Below are 18,808 nucleotides of genomic sequence, written 5' to 3' on the forward strand. Positions count from 1 at the left end.
TGATGCACACACCTCCCTCAGGCTAAGCACCACCACTTAAATACCCGAGGAAGGGGTAAAAAGAAAAGTATAACCTTTCCCTTATAGCAGAGGGGAAAGGTAAGGGGATTTGGACAAGGCTCTTCTGTGAATATAGCGGGCTGAAGGTTTAATGTAAAGTGTTTATTTATGAACCCGTAGAGCAGGAGACACAGCCAAACTGACTCGTGGTTTTGTGGTAGCAAATTAAAGAAAATGTTTGTTTTATTTTATTTATTACATTTTTATACCGCCCAGTAGCCGAAGCTCTCTGAGCGGTTCGCAAAAATTAAAACCATGAAGAACATAGTAAAACAACCAACCATCTAAAAACCCAAATACAAAATGCAATATAAAAAGCACAACCAGGATAAAACCACGCAGCAGAAATTGATATAGGATTAAAATACAGAATTAAAACAGCAAAGTTTAAATTATTATTTATTTATTATTATTATTATTATTATTATTTATTTATATAGCACCATCAATGTACATGGTGCTGTACAGCGTAAAACAGTAAATAGCAAGACCCTGCGGCCTCAATGCCAATTCTGGTGTCACCTTTTGAGTCTTGGATTAGGACATCTGATGTGAGATGGTGGTTGAAATATTGACTCCTGCCCTAACTCTCCAGTGTGTGTGTGTGTGTGTTTTCTTGTCGCTTTTAGGGAACTGCTTGCTTCAGAGAGCGGCTGGGTCAGGAAACGAGGCTGCTGCTCTCTTCCTGGCCACTCACGGGGCCAAAGTTAACCACAGGAATAAATGGGTAGGTAAAAAGAAAGGAAACGTTGGATTAAATAATACTCCGTTAGATCTGTCTGCGAATGGAGGGAGGTGAAGCGAAACTGAAAATGCTCACTGCAGACTGAAATGATAGAATGTGTTGTTTTTGCAATGCGGGTAGTTCAGGCCAGTTCATATTCTACCTGGAGTGAGCCAGAGATGAGGTCAAAGGTAAGTAGCCAATGCTACTCCTACACAGAGTAGACCCATTGAAATTAATGGGCTTAGTTGCCATGTTTTACCCACTGTTCCTCTCGCCGTAGAAAAAAGCTAATGAGTGCACCAGGAGATCCTTATTTTAGTGGATTCTCCCAGTAAAGAGCCTCATGTGGCACAGAGTGACAAGCGGCAGTTACTGCAGCCGAAACTCTCTCCACGGCCTGAGTTTGATCCCAGCGGAAGCTGGTTCTCAGGCAGCCGGCTCAGGTCGACTCAGCCTTCCATCCTTCCGAGGTCGGTAAAATGAGGACCCAGCTAGCTGGGGGAAAGGCAACCGCGACTGGGGAAGGCCATGGCAAACCACCCCGCTACAAAGTCTGCCAAGAAAACGTCAGCGAAAGCAGGCGTCCCTCCAAGAGTCAGTAATGACTCAGTGCTTGAACGAGAGATGCCTTTCCTTCCCTTTCCTTGTCTAGAAAACTCCCCCAACATGGTACCTTGCGCTACCCGAAATGGATCTCTTGAGCCTCCGGGCCGTGAGTGAGCCCTACACTTCTGACGCAGGGCAGAGTCTTTTTTCTCCCTGCTATGCTAGCTTTCTGTGTGGAGGGATGATAGAAGGGCATTTCGTCACGTGAGCCTCCACTTCCACCCGAAGGAGACCCGTCACCCTGGGGACAACTCCATTGAAGTCATTTCCCCAGCTTCCTAGAGGCCACATTTAAAGTCCGATTCTGGAACCTTTTTATTTCTTTTCTCCCACCCCGGCTATTTTTTTTTAAAGTTTCCCAAACTTTTCTTTTAAAGGGAGAAACACCACTGCACACAGCCTGTCGGCACGGTCTGGCCAATCTCACAGCAGAATTGCTGCAGCAAGGAGCCAACCCTAACATCCAGACGGAGAAAGCCGGGCCCGCCCAGAAAGGGGCCGCGGCACCTAGCACAGCAGATAATGTCAGCCTACAAAGTCCTCTTCACATGGCTATAGCTTATAACCACCCAGATGTGGTATCTGTCATACTGGAGCAAAAAGGTAAGAGGGGCGGGTGAGCCTTATGTAGGGAGTTGCCAGTGTGGAGAGGTGGGATTGGAACCGGTGGCACCGAGGAGTAGAAGAATGGGGAGCGGGAAGGGGTCTACCGTATTTCTTCGATTCTAAGACGCCATCGATTCTAAGGCACACCCCATTTTTAGAGATGTTAATTTGGGGGAAAAGGGGCATCTTAGAATCAAAGAAATACTTCCCTCACCGCCCAGCCAACCTCCTCCCCACCCCTCCGTGCTTTCTTCTAATGGTTGTGTCCTTTTCTTTTTTCCCTCTGTGAGAGAAGAAACTGCCGTTTGCGCGGGAAGAAGGGGGGGGCGTTGAAACAAAGAGTAAACTTAACTCTCCAGTCCCGCTCTTTACTTGTCTCTGCACCAGGGGACGACGACACACGAGTAAGTCCCATGGAAATCGATGGGACTTATGATAACAAAAAACCAGGCGCTTACCCAACCAGCTCCTCGCTCGCATGGCTCATGGCTGCTGCAGGAGCTTCCTCTTTTCCTCTTACCGTATTGCTTCGATTCTAAGACGCCATCGATTCTAAGATGCAGTCTATTTTCAGAGCTCTTTATTTAGGGGGGAAAGTGCGTCTTAGAATCGAAGAAATACGGCACTTGAAACATAAGGAAAGTCTGGGGAGAAAGTTGAGGGAAATGGTCGAAAGGAAGACGTTGCAAAGTGAGATCTTATTTATTTATTTATTTATTTATTTGTATTTATTTGTATTCCGCCTTTTGCCCAATACTGGGCCTCAAGGCGGTATTACAAAGTTTAAAACATACATTTTAAAACATAGGAAAAGAAATGTGAAAAAAAGAAAAAAAAAGTTTAAAATACGCAACACCCCCAAAGGAGCCTGCCTCTTAAGCTCCCAGTCCCCAAAAGTTGTTGCAGCTGGGGGTGTGTGAGATGGTTCTGTGCTTGGGAGCCTGAGTCTGCTAGGAGGCAGTTTTCTTGGCTTTCTATGTTCATGAGAGAGAGAGAGAGAGAGAGAGAGAGAGAGCAAAGGAGATCTGGGAAGACTTGGAAACTGAAAGGAGACCCCAGTTTCCACCAGAGCGGCATCTGAGATCCATGCTATCTGGAGAACCCTACTAGCAAGACTGCGAACCCACTCTGTACATGTGGGGCAGGAGGCAGGACTGAAGCAGGTGATGCCCAGGTGCAGAGACTGGTTCGCACGTAACAACAATCCACAGTATGGATTGAATCGTGGGTTGGTATTAAATCATGGGCTGTCATTATGTGTGAACCCTGCAGAATGATTTCACTATGGGTTGTTATCCACGAACAGCCCAGGAAGAGCCTGTGGTTTGTGGCTGGGTTAACTCTCACAACCCAGAGTTAAACCATCATGCAGGGTTCGCATGTAACGACATCCCATGATTCAATAACAACCCATGCTCTGGGTTGCCGTTACGTGCAAACCAAGTGTCAAGGAGGAAAGTTTTAAGGGGGTTGGGAAAGAGGAACTATACAGATTTAATTTTACTTAAAGCACATCCTCCCGTCGCTTTCTGATCAATTGTTCACCCACAAAATCTGATCCCCTGTTCCGGAAAAGAGAGTCAATGAGTGCCCTGTTTTTTTAGCCAGAATCCATAGTGAGAGGGTGTGAACACCCCCCCCCCCTTCCTGAGTTGGGTGATTTTTCCTTAATCACTCTTGACAAATTGGAATGAATTTAAAAATCTGCTACGCCACTTTGAGTTTACTGCAGATTTTTTTTTAAAAAAAAATCCCTTATGGGTGTTTGTAGCTGCTTCATGCAGAGCTGGGCCACGGGTCAGTCCTGTCCTGCGCTGTCTGCTCTAACACAGAGGAAGAGGACTTACACGTCACCTGCTACCTGATGCTTTTTTTAACTGGAGATGCCGGGGTTTGAACCCGAAAGTTTCTGCATGCAAAGCAGGCGTCCTGCCTCTGAGCCCCAACCCAAAATACTGTCTCCGTAAATCCCAGACGTTTAAATTGTTGAAGCGGAAGGGCAAGGTGGCGTCCTGAGCATTTCTCAGTCTGGTACTTCACAGCGAAAGCAACGACTTAAGGCTTAAAATATCGTATATTAAATGCGAATGGGGTTTCCTTTTTTCTTCTCCTTTTTAGCTAATGCTCTTCATGCCATCAATAATCTGCAGATCATCCCTGACTTCAGCCTCAAGGACTCCAGAGACCAAACTGTCCTGGGACTAGCCTTGTGGACAGGTAAACGTTGGAACATGAATCCTGTGGAACGTACAAGCGCACGGTGGAGGCGACTCCAGCTAGAAAAGCCTAATTAAAAATTAAGGCCACAATCCAGCCGACGCTGAGCGTTTTTAAATCCCACTGATTTCAAAAGGAGAGATTAAGGGCACAACCCTATGTATGTTTAGAGAGAGAGAGAAAAAGTCCTACAACTCCCAACATGGTTGGCTGGGGAATGCTGGGTGTTGTAGGACTTTTTTCTGTAAACATGCATAGGATTTTTGGGCTTTTTACTGTTTCAACATGCATAGGATTGTAGGACTTTTTACTGTTTAAACATGCATAGGATTGTAGGACTTTTTCTATTAAACGTGCATAGCATTATAGGACCTTTTTCTGTCTAAACATGCATAGAATTGTAGGGCTTTTTACTGTTTAAACATGCATAGAATCGTAGGACTTTTTCTATTTAAACGTGCATAGGATCGTAGGACCTTTTTCTGTCTAAACATGCATAGGATTGTAGGGCTTTTTACTGTTTAAACATGCATAGGATTGTAGGGCTTTTATTGTTTAAACATGCATAGGATTGTAGGGCTTTTTATTGTTTAAACATGCATAGGATTGTAGGACTTTTTGTTTTTAAACGTGCATAGGATTGTAGGGCTTTTTACTGTTTCAACATGCATAGGGTTGTAGGGCTTTTTCTATTTAAACGTGCATAGGATTGCACCCCTAAACAAGGTGCTGGACTTGCCCACTGAAATGAATGGGGTTTAAATGAGGCTTTATGGTGTTAAGTCGTTTCCATACCATCTGTAGCACGTGTGGAAAAAGGGAGAAGTCAGAGCCATCTTCACATAATAATAATAATAATGTAATTTATTTCTTACCCGCGTCTCCAATTGGATCGAGGCGGGGAACAACAGCAAGTATAAAATACAAAAATACTGATTAAAAACATAGTATACACTGTTAAAAACATCCTAAAAGCATCCTCAAATTCTACTGGATAGGTTTGCCAGAAGAGATCAGTCTTGATAGCTTTCTTGAATGCTAGAAGACTGTCAAGCTGACGAGTCCCCTCCGGCAGGTCATTCCATAATCTGGGAGCGGCAGAAGAGAAGGTCCTCTGGGGAATAGTTGTTCATCTAGTTTTTGCTAGCTAAAGTAAATTCTTCCCAGAGGACCTGAGCGTGCGGGGCGGATTATATGGGAGAAGGCGATCCCGCAGGTAGCCTGGACCCAAACCATGTAGGGCTTTAAAGCTGATAACCAACACTATATGCTTCGCCTGGAAACTAACTGGCAGCCAGTGAAGAGATTTTAAGACATAAGAGTTGTCTAAAAGTTAGTAGCTAATCAATTCTCCCCTCCCCACCCCCAACCCCCAGGGATGCACACGATCGCAGCTCAGCTCCTCGGATCTGGGGCGTCCATCAATGACACCATGTCGGACGGGCAGACGCTGCTGCACATGGCCATACAACGGCAAGACAGCAAGAGTGCGCTCTTCCTTCTGGAACACCAAGCTGATATCAGCATCAGGTAAGAAGAAGACCGTGCTTAGACCTTTAGATTTGTAGGAACACGGAGCCCAGAGGCCACCAGGAGTCATATTATTTATTACATTTTTATACCGCCCCATAGCCGAAGCTCTCTGGGCAGTTTACAAAAGTTAAAAACAGTGAATATTAAAAACTGCCACGTGGACTGCCACATTGGGGAAAAAGTCGGGGAGTCCGCGAGCCAGGGGCCACGCGGTCGTGTTACGAACACATTTGTAACTGGTAATGATGCATCAGCCGGGGATGTCTGCCTGCTTGTAGCACAATGCTCTCGTTGTAGGACTCAGGATGGGGAGACAGCGCTGCAACTGGCCATCAAAAACCAGCTTCCGCTCGTGGTCGATGCCATTTGCACGAGGGGAGCCGACATGTCTGTTCCAGACGACAAAGGGAATCCCCCGCTGTGGCTCGCTCTTGAAAATAACCTGGAAGACATTGCCTCGACTCTGGTAAGAGCCGTCCCTGTTTCTGTCTCCCCTTTTCCTGTCTTTCTTCAAACACGTTAGACCAGTGACTTCTAGAAATAATTGTTGTTATTATTATTATTTATTTCTTACCCGCCTCTCTGATTGGATCAAGGTGGGGAACAACAGCAAACATAAAATACATAAAACATTATTTATTTATTTAGAATATTTATATACCACTCCCCATTGAAAAATTTCGGAGCGGTGTACAAGGTAAAATGAAAATAAAAACAGTTAAAACAAAATTTAAAAAGAAGCAAAAACAGTAATCCAAGGCTGCATGTTAAAGAAAGGCTTCTTGGAATAAAGATGTTTTCAGGAGGCGCCGAAAGGAGTACAAGGTTGACCTCCAGAGGCAGGGAATTCCACAGGAGGAATCTTTCTCCTGTGCTCTTTCTCCTTCTCACCCCCTCCTGATGTATTTAGTATTTTGCTAAATAATATTGTAAATCTGGAGCGAAGAAACATGTATTTTTAAAAGTGTTTTTGTTGTTTATTCGTTCAGTCGCTTCCGAATCTTCGCGACTTCGGAAGCGACTTCGGAAGCGTAGAACGTGATAAAGAGACAGGCTTCATAAAACCAGAGGGGAAAGATACCAAGCAGAGAAGTCCCATTAGAGCTCCCAATACAACAGGCCAGTGATGAGTTCAGTAGCAAATATTACTATCTGCAGTATCTGAAGAGCAAGACCGAACAAATGAAACCTTACAGGTGGAACGGCCCACGTACACAAAAGGAAGCCGTCTGGTTCAGGAGAAAGCTTGTCGTGTTTCTCCATGAGAAAAATAAAAATCCAGGCATTCAGCAGGCGTTGAGCAGCATTTTATTTATTTATTTATTTATTTATTTATTTATTGCACTTCTATACCGCTCCCATAGCCAGGGCTCTCTGGGCGGTTTACAGAAATTCTAAAATTGGGATAAAAACAAGTATACAAAATTTAAAATTCTAAAACATAGAACATATACACATAAAGCATTAAAAACCGTTAAAAAAAACCCTAAACGTGGGTGATTAAGATGTGCCGCCATATGCCTGGGCAAAGAGGAAAGTCTTAACCTGGCGCCGGAAAGATCGCAGCGTTGGTGCCAGGCGAGCCTCGTCAGGGAGATCGTTCCATAGTCTGGGAGCCACCGCTGAAAAGGCCCTGTCCCTCATTGCCACACTCCGAGCCTCTCTTGGAGTGCATTGTAGTAATCTAACTTGGAGGTTACCAGAGCATGGACAACTGAAGCCAGGTTATCCCTGTCTAGATAGGGGCGTAGCTGGGCCACCAACCGGAGTTTGTAGAAGGCACTCCTTGCCACTGAGGTCAGTGAGCATACTAGCACCTCCCTCTGAGTCTTTCTCTTCTCCGCCTGCAGGTAAGACATGGTTGCGATGCAACATCCTGGGGCCCGGGACCGAGTGGCTGTTTGCAGACCTTGCTCCACAGAGCCATTGACGAGAACAATGAACAGGTCTCCTGCTTCCTTGTCCGCAGGTGAGTCTCGTGTTTCGAAGCCCTCCCGCTGCAGTGCGAGACAATAAAGAGGCCTGCCAAGTAATCCACAAAGCTTTATTCCGCCAACCAACATCTCTTCGCACCTGAAGAGAGTTTAAACACTAGGAGCGTTCCTCTAGGCTAAAACTTGGCTAACTAAGCAAGGCGATTGTCCTTTCAACGAAAGGGAAGGCCTTTTCCCTGAGTGCCTTTAACTTCAGGGAGGATTCCTCTGAAGAAGGCTTTGGCGAGAAGCTAGCCGAATCGATTGCTTCTCACTGCCTTTTAGCTCCGCCCATTTGAATCTGCAAGTCCCACCCCCACCCCGAGGATTGCTGAGTTCCCACAGATTAACATTTTCACTGATAAAGTACGGTGAAGATTCATCCCTGGCTAGTGAAGAACCTGGGAGAATTTCCTCTCCCACTTCCTGTGTAGGCTGGTACGTTTCCAGTCCTGTTTCTTCTGCTTCAGAATCTGATTCCAATTGATAACCTGAAACTCCTTCCCCCACTCTAAGGGGAACAGGCCTGATCATGGCCGTGAGAAACAAGTCTTTTGGCCAGAGAATTTGAACGTTGTATGACCGGTTAACACTATTTTGTTCATAGCCTTTTGTGGGCTAAAGGAAATATGTCTTCCCTTCACTAATCAAGAGAACCAATCTCTTGATTAGCAAGCCGTTGAGCTAGTTTGGATGTCACCATGGCAATTCCTCAGTTGTTTAACCCAGGAATTAGAAAGATGAACAGGGCATCAAGTCACATGCTTGACGTTTCCGCTTTTAATCAACAAGCCAGTTCCTGGATTGTTTTGTGACATCCGAACTTGGAAACTCTGGGTTATTCATGGATTAAACAAACCAGAGTCAACTGAAGAGTGCAGGACATGGAATAAGGGGCTCAAGTGACAGGAAGCCAGATTCCAGCTGGACATCAGGAAAAACGTCCTGACTGTTAGAGCAGTACGACAATGGAACCAGTTACCTAGGGAGGTGGTGGGCTCTCCCACACTAGAGGCATTCAGGAGGCAGCTGGACAGCCATCTGTCAGGGATGCTTTAGGGTGGATTCCTGCATTGAGCAGGAGGTTGGACTCAATGGCCTTATAGGCCCCTTCCAACTCTATGATTCTATGAACAACCAACTATGAGCAATTGTTGGGTTAATTCTGTTCATGACCCATGAACAACCCAAAGTTTCTGGGTTTGAACTGCACTAAACTGTTGGTTAAAAGCAGAAGTGACCAAGTTCATGGGCTAGGATCTAAGTCCCGTTCCCACAATTCCTGGCTTAAACAACTGGAGTTGGCACCATGACATCCACAACTGGGTCAAAGACCGTGGACCTTTTGAGTCACACATACCTTCCTTCCTTGGAAAGAGGGACCATCACTCAATGGTAGCTCACATGTTTTGCATGTTGTCTCCAGGTAGTTCACCCAATACGGATCTAGGTGGGCAGTTGGTCTGATTCAGTGTAAGACGGTGTGGCGTTACCCACATTTCTATTTCCTTAGGTATGTCTGCGTGAGTACGTCTAGAGAGTGCGGAATGTTGGACTGAGTGGGTGTGGCTTGTGATGCTGTGGAAAGGGGGAGGAGTCTATAAAGGGGGGATCTGAGTGGTTTGAGGGGTTCAGTTGGTGACTGGGTTTGGAGGGTGGATGTGTTTAGCTGAGTGATTTCTTGTCAGGAGTTGTGTGAGGAGTGAGTGAAAATAAGATCATAAGGACTAAGGATTGTTATTATTAGATTTATTACTACCAGTATTCTTAAGAACAGGCAGGATTTGAATAGAATTCGAAGGAACTAAGAACCGTAAACAACAATAAACATTTTCTTTATTTTGCTACCCTAAAACCATGTGTCAGTTTGGCTGTGTCTCCTGCTCTGTTGCAGCCTTCCTCAACCTGGGGCTCTCCAGATGTGTTGGACTGCATCTCCCAGAATGCCCCAGCCAGCTATAGCCACAGAAAAGCCTTTTCCAAATCTCCGAACCTTTTCCCTCTGCTATAAGGGAAAGGTTCTACTTTTCTTTTTACCCCTTCCTCGGGTATTTAAGTGGTGGTGCTTAGCCAGAGGGAGGTGGGCGCATCAGAGCCTTGTGTGTGAGAGGGTGGCATTGCAGACGGCTTCCATTTTTCCTTGCTTTGCATTCCCAGAGCTTTAAATCGTTGCCATTGACTCTACCGTTGCTGCTTTCTTCCTAGTGGCTGTGATGTCAACAGCCCGAGGCAGCCGGGCGCCAACGGTGAGGGCGATGAGGAAGCCCATGACGGACAGACGCCGTTGCACTTGGCAGCTTGCTGGGGCCTCGAAGAAACAGTGCAGTGCCTTCTGGAGTTTGGCGCCAATGTCAACGCACAGGTATGGAAAGGAACGCTTCCCAGGCCTTGGCACGTGCTGGCAGCCCCCTCCTTCCCTCACTTCCCCTTTATAGAATCATAGAATAGCAGAGTTGGAAGGGGCCTACAAGGCCATCGAGTCCAACCCCCTGCTCAAGGCAGGAATCCACCCGAAAGCATCCCCGACAGATGCTTGTCCAGTTGCCTCTTGAAGGCCTCTAGTGTGGGAGGGCCCACAACCTCCCTAGGTGATTCCATTGTCGTACTGCTCTTATAGGCAGGAAGTTTTTCCTGATGTCCAGCTGGAATCTGGCTTCCTTTAACTTGAGCCCATTATTTCGTGTCCTGCACTCTGGGAAGATCAAGAAGAGATCCCGGCCCTCCTCTGTGTGACAACCTTTCAAGTGTTTGAAGAGTGCTCTCATGTCTCCCCTCAATCTTCTCTTCTCCAGGCTCAACATGCCCAGTTCTTTCAGTCTCTCTTCATAGGGCTTTGTTTCCAGACCCCTGATCCTCCTGGTTGCCCTCCTCTGAACACGCTTCAGCTTGTCTGCGTCCTTCTTGAATTGTGGAGCCCAGAACTGGACGCAATACTCTAGATGAGGCCTAACCAGGGCCGAATAGAGGGGAGCCAGTACCTCACGCGATTTGGAAGCTATACTTCTATGAATGCAGCCCAAAATAGCATTTGCCTTTCTTGCAGTCATATCGCACTGTTGGCTCATATTCAGCTTGCGATCTACAACAATTCCAAGATCCTTCTCGTTTGTAGTATTGCTGAGCCAAGTATCCCCCATCTTGTAACTGTGCCTTTGGTTTCTATTTCCTAGATGTAGAACTTGGCATTTATCCCCATTAAATTTCATTCTGTTGTTCTCAGCCCAGCGCTCAAAAGCTGTTCCTGCCTGTATGCCACGTACTTCTTTTGTGCTGCTAATTTATTGGCCTGAAAATGTATTTGCAGGATGCGGAAGGTAGAACGCCGATCCACGTGGCCATTGTCAACCAGCACGGCGTCATTATCCAGCTGATGATCTCGCACCCGGAGATCCAGCTCAATGTGCGGGACCGGCAGGGCATGACCCCGTTCGCCTGTGCCATGACGAACAAGAACAACAAGGCTGCAGAGGCGATCTTGAAGCGGGAGCCGGGAGCCGCCGAGCAGGTACAGGGAGACCCCTGGGCATCTTTTGCATGCTCCCACGTGGCCAGCCCCACGGCTGAGGTATCACAGGCCTCTGCCGTGATCGTCTGGCACAGCGTGAGGACCTCCGGTATCGAGAGAAATAGCTCTTGCCAAACAACTCTTAACCTGGATGGGTCTTCGTGTTGCTCTCTGGCCCTTAAACTCAGAGGTGTCCCCTCTGACCTCTACGCGGAGGCTATAGAATGCTATTTTAAGAAACCATGGATTTTGCTGCTTTTCAGATGGGCCCGCTCTGAGAAATCGGTATTTTGCAACGCGCGTTTAATGGTGCCTTGTTTGTCTGCATGTGTGTTTAAGTCAAACATAATCCCCTCCAGATGCTTTGGACTACAACTCCCATGAGCCCTAGTCAGCAAGGCTAGTAGTTTTCATGGAAGATAAGGCTATCGATGGCTACCCGTCCCGATGGCTCTGGGCAACCTCTAGTATCAGAGGCAGTATGTCTGTGTACGCCAGTTACTGGGGAACATGGGTGGGATGGTGCTCTTGCCCTCATGTCCTGCTTGTGTGAGCTTCCCTCCTTCTGCCTTCTCCTTGTTCACTTCTGCCTTTTTGGTTTGCACTTGAGTGGCAGTTGTACCACACCAGCGCCGGATTTAGTTTCTGAGCACGCTGTACTAAAGAACTAAATTAGAATCATAGAATAGCAGAGTTGGAAGGGGCCTACAAGGCCATCGATTCCAACCCCCTGCTCAATGCAGGAATCCACCCTAAAGCATCCCTGACAGAGGGTTGTCCAGCTGCCTCTTGAAGGCCTCGAGTGTGGGAGAGCCCACAACCTCCCTAGGTAACTGATTCCATTGTCGCACTGCTCTAACAGTCAGGAAGTTTTTCCTGATGCCCAGCCGGAATCTGGCTTCCTGTCACTTGAGCCCGTTATTCCGTGTCCTGCACTCTGGGAGGATCGAGAAGAGATCCTGGCCCTCCTCTGTGTGACAACCTTTCAAGTCTTTGAAGAGTGCTCTCATGTCTCCCCTCAATCTTCAGCACTTGTGTGGTACAACTGCTGTTTTGATTACTTGAAGGCCCTGGTGTAGTGGACTTAGAGTGGGGACCGAGGAAACGTGCGTTCGGACTTCTATTCAGCCACGGAATTCACGAGGTGTAGCCCTGGTCCAGTCACACACAAGCAGCCAAAACTACGTCAAGATTTGTGTGCTGAGGATAAAAACAGCGACTCCATGGATGTGTCCCTGAGCTCCTTGGAAAGGGCGAAAGAGAAAGCATAGAAATATTGTTCCAATAGCTATTGACATTTTAGTGCTTCAGTTCATCCCCCACATATTCCCATGGTCCATGTTTCCTGCAAGTCATCCTGTGTGTGTGTGTATGCCGGCACACACAGATACTTTTACTCTGCAGTGGTGTGGCTGCATTGACTTCTCCTGTCACAGAAGGGGTCGCTTAAGCGTCTTGGTATTTGATAGTTGACTGACGTCTGCACCAAGAACGTGGCCCACTGGGCTTCACAACCTGGTCAGTACTGCTGTAGGAGATTAATTCTCTTTCGGTTGGGCCCTTGTTTTAGGTGGATAACAAAGGCCGGAATTTCCTCCACGTGGCTGTTCAGAACTCCGATATCGAGAGCGTGCTCTTCTTGATCAGCGTCCAGGCGAACGTAAATTCCAGGGTCCAGGATGCCTCCAAGCTAACTCCGTTGCATCTCGCTGTGCAGGCCGGCTCTGAGATCATAGTGCGCAATCTGGTACGTGTATTAATCTTTACAGGGTTTTTTTTAGTCGGAGCTCTCTGGGCGGTTCACAAAAATTAAAACCATTCAAAGTTATTATTATTATTATTATTATTATTTATTTATTTATTTATTTATATAGCACCATCAATGTACATGGTGCTGTACAGAGTAGAACAGTAAATAGCAAGACCCTGCCGCATAGGCTTACATTCTAATAAAATCATAATGAAACAATAAGGAGGGGAAGAGAATGCAAACAGGCACTGGGTAGGGTAAAACTAACAGTATAAAGTTAGAACAAAATCAAGTATAAAACAACAGTATTAAAACCATAATATAAAATACAATATAAAAGCTCAACCAGGTAAATACAGCAGCAATGCAAAATTACAGATTTAAAGCAGCAAGTTAAAATGTATTTATAGATTGTTAAAATGTTGGGAGAATGAAAAGGTCTTCACCTGGCGTCTAAAAGCATATAATGTAGGTGCGAAGCGAACCTCCTTAGGGAGCTCATTCCACAGCCGGGGTGCCACAGCAGAGAAGGCCCTCCTCCTGGTAGCCACCTGCCCACTTCCTTTGGCAGGGGCTCACGGAGAAGGACCCCTGAGGATGACCTTAGGGTCCGGACAGGTACATACGGGAGGAGGCGTTCTTTCAGATAGCCTGGCCCCAAGCCGTTTAGGGCTTTAAATGTTAATACCAGCACTTTGAAATGTTCTAAATCTGCGGCTTGCCCTGACTTCTTTCTCCGTTCTTCCTCCCGCCTGCTCTCAGCACATATCCCATGGGCCTTTGCAACACAACCTCAGTGGTTACTGCACTTTAGTAAATTTAGTAAAACTGCAATAAAGAAACAGAACTGATAATGAATTTGCTGACAGCAGCAAGGTTAATCATATCTAGGAACAGGAAGGTTCAAGGAGATTATCATGTTGAAGATTGGTATAGAGATATGGGATATTGCTATTAATGATAAATTAACATGTAATATAAAAGTAAGAAGTGGGATAACAAAAATAAATGATTTTGAGGGAATATGGAAACAGTTCTTAGAATATGTTCTATCTAAGGGGAGTGGGAAACTCCCTCCAGAAGAAACAATGAGATTTTGGAAACAGGAATAGATCCTGGGGTGGGGGTGGGGTGCACTTTATGTTTTATGATTATGTTAAAATATTAAATTAGAAAATGTTACAAGGTTATTCAATTTTATATATTATGTCTTTTTGTCATTGTATTGATGTATGCTTACATTTTGAAAAGAATAAAAACTATTTAAAAAACAACAACTGCACTTTAGGTAAATTTGCACAAATCTCCCTGAAAGTTAATAAATAAATAAAATTCACGCAAATCTCCCAAAGGCAGGGGTGGGGGGGAAATGTTGCTATCAAAGGAGGTGGAGGAGTAAAATGATTAGTGTCATTTCAAGACAAAATAGAGAAGGGATATTAACGAGATCAATAGGAACAACGGGATTTTTCACCGCTCTTGCCAGGCAGATCTGCAGCCTTTCCTGACAAGCCATGCACAAGCCGTTCTGGGTCTGCATGTCACAACAAGGCACTCTGAAAACAAGCCACCCTAAATAACCCAACAATAAGCCATGGGGCTTCCAGTGTGGCTCGTGTGCGGTTAACAAACCATGCTGAGGAAACAGTGTCGGATTCAGATGTCACGACAAGCCACCCTGAAAGAAACAAGGCTGATAACCCACCGTGGCTGTAGTGTTATGCAAACCAGGTCACTGAGACGTCACAGAGAATCATAGACTAGTAGAGTTGGAAGGGGCCTCTAAGGCCTTCGAGTTCAACCCCCTGCTCAATGCAGGAATCCACCCTAAAGCATACTTGAGAGAGGGTTGTCCAGCTGCCTCTTGAAGGCCTCTCGTGTGGGAGAGCCCACAACCTCCCTAGGGAACTGGTTCCATTGTCGTACCGCTCTACCAGTCAGGATGTTTTTCCTGATGTCCAGCTGGAATCGGGCTTCCTGTCACTTGAGCCCGTTAGTCCGTGTCCTGCACTCTGGGATGATCAAGAAGACATCCTGGCCCTCCTTCATCTGACTGTAACACTTTCCAGAGGGGTAGCCGTGTGAGTCCGTTGCAGCAAAAACACTTAGCAGGAAAATTTGGCTCTCCATTTAGAAGTTGTTGTGGTTTTTTTAATTGCATTTGTATACTACCCCATAGCCAAAGCTCTTTGGGCGGTTTACATAAAATTAAAACACTTAAAAACAAGTTTTTTCCTGATCTCCAGCTGGAATCTGGCTTCCTGTCACTTGAGCCTGTTATTCCGTGTTATTCCGTGTCCTGGGAGGATCGAGAAGAGATCCTGGCCCTCTGTGGGACAACCTTTCAAGTGCTTGAAGCGTGCTCTCCTGTCTTGCTTATGTCCTCCTCCTCCTCCTCCTAGCTGCTTGCAGGTGCTAAAGTCAATGAGCTGAACAAGCACCGTCAGACAGCCCTCCACCTTGCGGCTCAGCAGGACCTGCCCACAATTTGCTCGGTTCTCCTGGAGAACGGAGTCGACTTTGCAGCAGTGGACGAAAATGGGAACAACGGTAAGCCGCTTTGATTTCCCGGGCTTTGGGGCTTCGCCTTTCCCCCGTAGGCCGGCTCCTTGCAAGAGAACTTGGCAAGAAAACGGTTGAAAGCTTGCTGCTTTCCCCTCGTTCTCGCAGCTGTCACAATCGTACATCCCAGGCCAGAAACCGGGCTTGCAGTTCCCTTGCAGTTCTCTGAGTCTAGGACAGTGGTTACCAAAGTGGGCGGGTACCGCCCCCTTGGGGGACGGTGGGATTGCATAGGGGGGCGTTAAGAGGCCAGGGGGCGCTCGAGGTGGTCTTTTTCCGAGAAGCGCCTCTCCAGAAGGTCTTAAAACCCAGGGACATTTTGATGGGAGGAGGTAGTTTGGTCCCAAGCCATTTAGGAGAAGAATCCACCCATGTATTAATACCGTTTAAGAAGAGTCCTTTTAATGGTGAATTGAAATGTTTCAAAAGCACCAAAATGCTAATCAAGAGACATACCCTGCTTGGTGTGCCCTGCCACGCCAGCTGCAAAACAGAGGCGTTCGCTCTCTTTTCCCACCCTCCCTCCCTCGGCAAGCCTGCAGTAGGTGCTTCGGATTTTAAATAAATATTCAACTAATAGTTACTGTTTTGAATTTTATTGTTATTATCTTCCTTAGTGGGTCGTTGAAAACTGCTATTCTGAATAATGATTTTTATAGTGTAGGGTAGGGGGCGCTGGGCTTGAGTTTGTGGAACCAAGGGGGCGGTGACCTGAAAAAGTTTGGGAACCACTGGTCTAGGAGAAGCGTTCGGGATGGCGCCCTGGCGCCTTCTCCAACCAGGCCTTGCTTAGCGATGCCCTGACATGGGAAGCCCAGAGCCTTCAGAGCCTGAAGCAGCTTTGTCAATGTTGCAGTTTGGGTTACCTTGGCATTGTAGTCCGGACATTATTGTGCACGCACAGCTCTGTCTCTAGTTCTCATTCAGAAGGGATTCTCTAATTCTTCGAGGCGTTTAACGGCATTTAACAACATATGCTAAGTGTGTTTGTTTTTTTAATGGACCCCAGAACTGTCGTCATTTAAAATGGAAACTGTTTTACACCGTTGTTTTTTATATTTTTTGGTTTTAAATTTGTATACTTTTTAATGTTCTCTGTTTTTAACTTTTGTAAACCGCCCAGAGAGCTTCGGCTATGGGGCGGTATATAAATTTAATAAATAAAGAAATAATTCAAAATCTGTGTGTGTGTGTGTCTGTGTGTGAACATATGTATCTCTCTCTCACACACATATCTTGAATGCAGCCTTTGGTTTTAAGTGGCACAGGGAAGCATGTACTGAGTGTCTCCACCCTCTTCTCTCTGAATTCAGCCCTCCACCTGGCAGTCATGCAAGGACGTCTGACTAACATCCGTGTCCTCCTGACAGAGTGCACCGTGGACGCCGAAGCCTTTAACATCAGGTAAACGTCGCAGTCTCCCTTGTCCAGAGAAAAGGCTCTGTGGATCTCCCTCCCCTTCAGGGGTGGAGGTTTTCCAGGAGTTTGCTGCTCTTCCCTCGCTTGCTGTGCAGCTGACTTTGAGGTCCAATCCTGCCTCCTTCAAAGGCACAGAGCTCTCGGGCTGAACTTACCTTTCATGCCAGCAACATGTGTTTATCTCACCCTGGCTTTCCCTATCCTTCTGGAGATTGTGGCTCACCCTGCACTCCTCCCATGAGAAGTAGCCTTGGGTGCTAGCTTGGCCTTCTCGAGAGTTGCGACGGCTCCCCTGGAGGAAAGGCAGAAAGGGCGGCTGAAGGCAGGCAGGTCTGTGAGCCTCCCTCCTGCTTTCTCTGCCTTAAGGGTTTTCCAAGAGCCAGGACCTGGCTTATCCTCATCTTGTGGAAAGTAGCTACATGTAACATTGAGCCAAAGTCTGAAATTCTTTGCGGCAGCACAGAAATGCCGCGGGATGCTTTCGCTTTCCATGCAGGAGGTTCCAAGTTCAGGCTTAAAAGGGTCTCTGGCCCAATTGCTGGCAAAGACTTCGGTTTCAAACCCCCAGAGAGTGGCTGCTGCATATATAGAAATTAGAATGCCAGGGAGACGGGTTTTAGCCTCCTTGGCAATGCCGGTTTTCTGTCCCATGAACCTCTGCCACAGTGCTAACAGCCCTGACGTCGAAGCTAGGCCTGAAGCGTGCCTGGCGTCTGGACGGCCCCCCAAGGAAAGTCCAAGAGACCATCCTAAGGACAAGGTTGCAGGGATTGCAGAACTGGCAGAATGCTCCGTTCTCTCTGCTGCTCTCGTTTTAGAACAAGACTTCGGCCCTGCACCAGTCTCAGAAGGGCCTCTTTGGCGGCACCGCGTGCATTGTGGGTGTTTAGAAAACACCTCTGTGCTTCTGAACTGGGCACAAAAGTTTGTGTCAGAGGTGGCCCTGGATTGGACAGCAGAGGACTTCTTGCATTGCTGGTAGCCTGTGCTGTGTGTCTAATGCGCTGTGTGTCTCGTTGTCAGAGGTCAGTCGCCAATGCACATCCTGGGGCAATATGGGAAAGACAACGCGGCGGCCATCTTTGACCTCTTCCTGGAATGCATGCCGGAGTATCCTCTTGACAAGCCGGATGCTGAGGGAAACACAGGTAAGAGCCTTTGCCTAACGAACTGTTGCCAAACAGTGTACGACAATACTGTTTGCTTGCTGAGAACGGAGGAAAGTATCCAGGAATGGAGTCGTAGCGCTTTTTTTACAGACTGAAATTGCACATGGCAGGAGAACAGCATTTAAAGAACCCCGTTCACAAGGCAGGCTGAAAAGTGCCCTCCCAAGTGTAATGGGGGATGATGATGATGCTCCCGAATGTAAGAAGGGCCTGTTCATGTTTTGAATGCCAGTCTCCAGAAGTGCTGATATTCACTGTGAATAAGCTCCAGAATGTATTCTACCCTGTTTGTGTGAATTGAAACTGCCATTAGCCACGTTCACACATCACGTTAAGCCAGGAATCCTGGTTTATTAAACCACAGCTGGTACATGCAACCCAGTTGGGCCTCCCACTCATGTGAACGAATAAACAAACCTACCGTCTGTAGCTTAGCTTGATGTCTGAACCAAAATGATTTATTGTGCCCAAACAAGCCAGGATTCATAAACCCTGGTTTAAAGCTGACTTACGATTCTGGCTTGCTGTGTCGCAATAAACCACAATCCAGGATTCAGAACCCCATGCTAAGCTATCCACGCCCGGTTTGTTTACCCACTCATACGAGTGGGAGGCGCATGGTGGGAGTGAACAAGCTGCATGCACGAACACGTGGTTCATTCAATTGCAGTTTAATAAGCC

At 46.8% G+C, this 18,808-nt stretch overlaps 1 protein-coding gene across 1 annotated transcript in view; it reads left to right on the top strand.

Moving 5' to 3' along the window:
• The window catches only part of ANKFY1 (ankyrin repeat and FYVE domain containing 1), a 55,846-nt gene that overhangs the window by 32,855 nt on the left and 4,183 nt on the right, over positions 1–18,808 (top strand). The window contains exons 11-22 of the mRNA XM_063146614.1: positions 690–787; positions 1,771–1,996; positions 4,118–4,216; positions 5,593–5,746; positions 6,047–6,215; positions 7,600–7,718; positions 9,928–10,084; positions 11,027–11,227; positions 12,798–12,974; positions 15,380–15,527; positions 16,853–16,943; positions 17,982–18,106. Coding sequence (XP_063002684.1) covers positions 690–787; positions 1,771–1,996; positions 4,118–4,216; positions 5,593–5,746; positions 6,047–6,215; positions 7,600–7,718; positions 9,928–10,084; positions 11,027–11,227; positions 12,798–12,974; positions 15,380–15,527; positions 16,853–16,943; positions 17,982–18,106 — 1,764 coding nt within the window. The remainder of the gene's footprint in view (positions 1–689; positions 788–1,770; positions 1,997–4,117; positions 4,217–5,592; positions 5,747–6,046; positions 6,216–7,599; positions 7,719–9,927; positions 10,085–11,026; positions 11,228–12,797; positions 12,975–15,379; positions 15,528–16,852; positions 16,944–17,981; positions 18,107–18,808) is intronic.

This window comes from Elgaria multicarinata, chromosome 22, assembly GCF_023053635.1.
Source record: "Elgaria multicarinata webbii isolate HBS135686 ecotype San Diego chromosome 22, rElgMul1.1.pri, whole genome shotgun sequence".
In the NCBI taxonomy this organism is placed as follows: domain Eukaryota; kingdom Metazoa; phylum Chordata; class Lepidosauria; order Squamata; family Anguidae; genus Elgaria; species Elgaria multicarinata.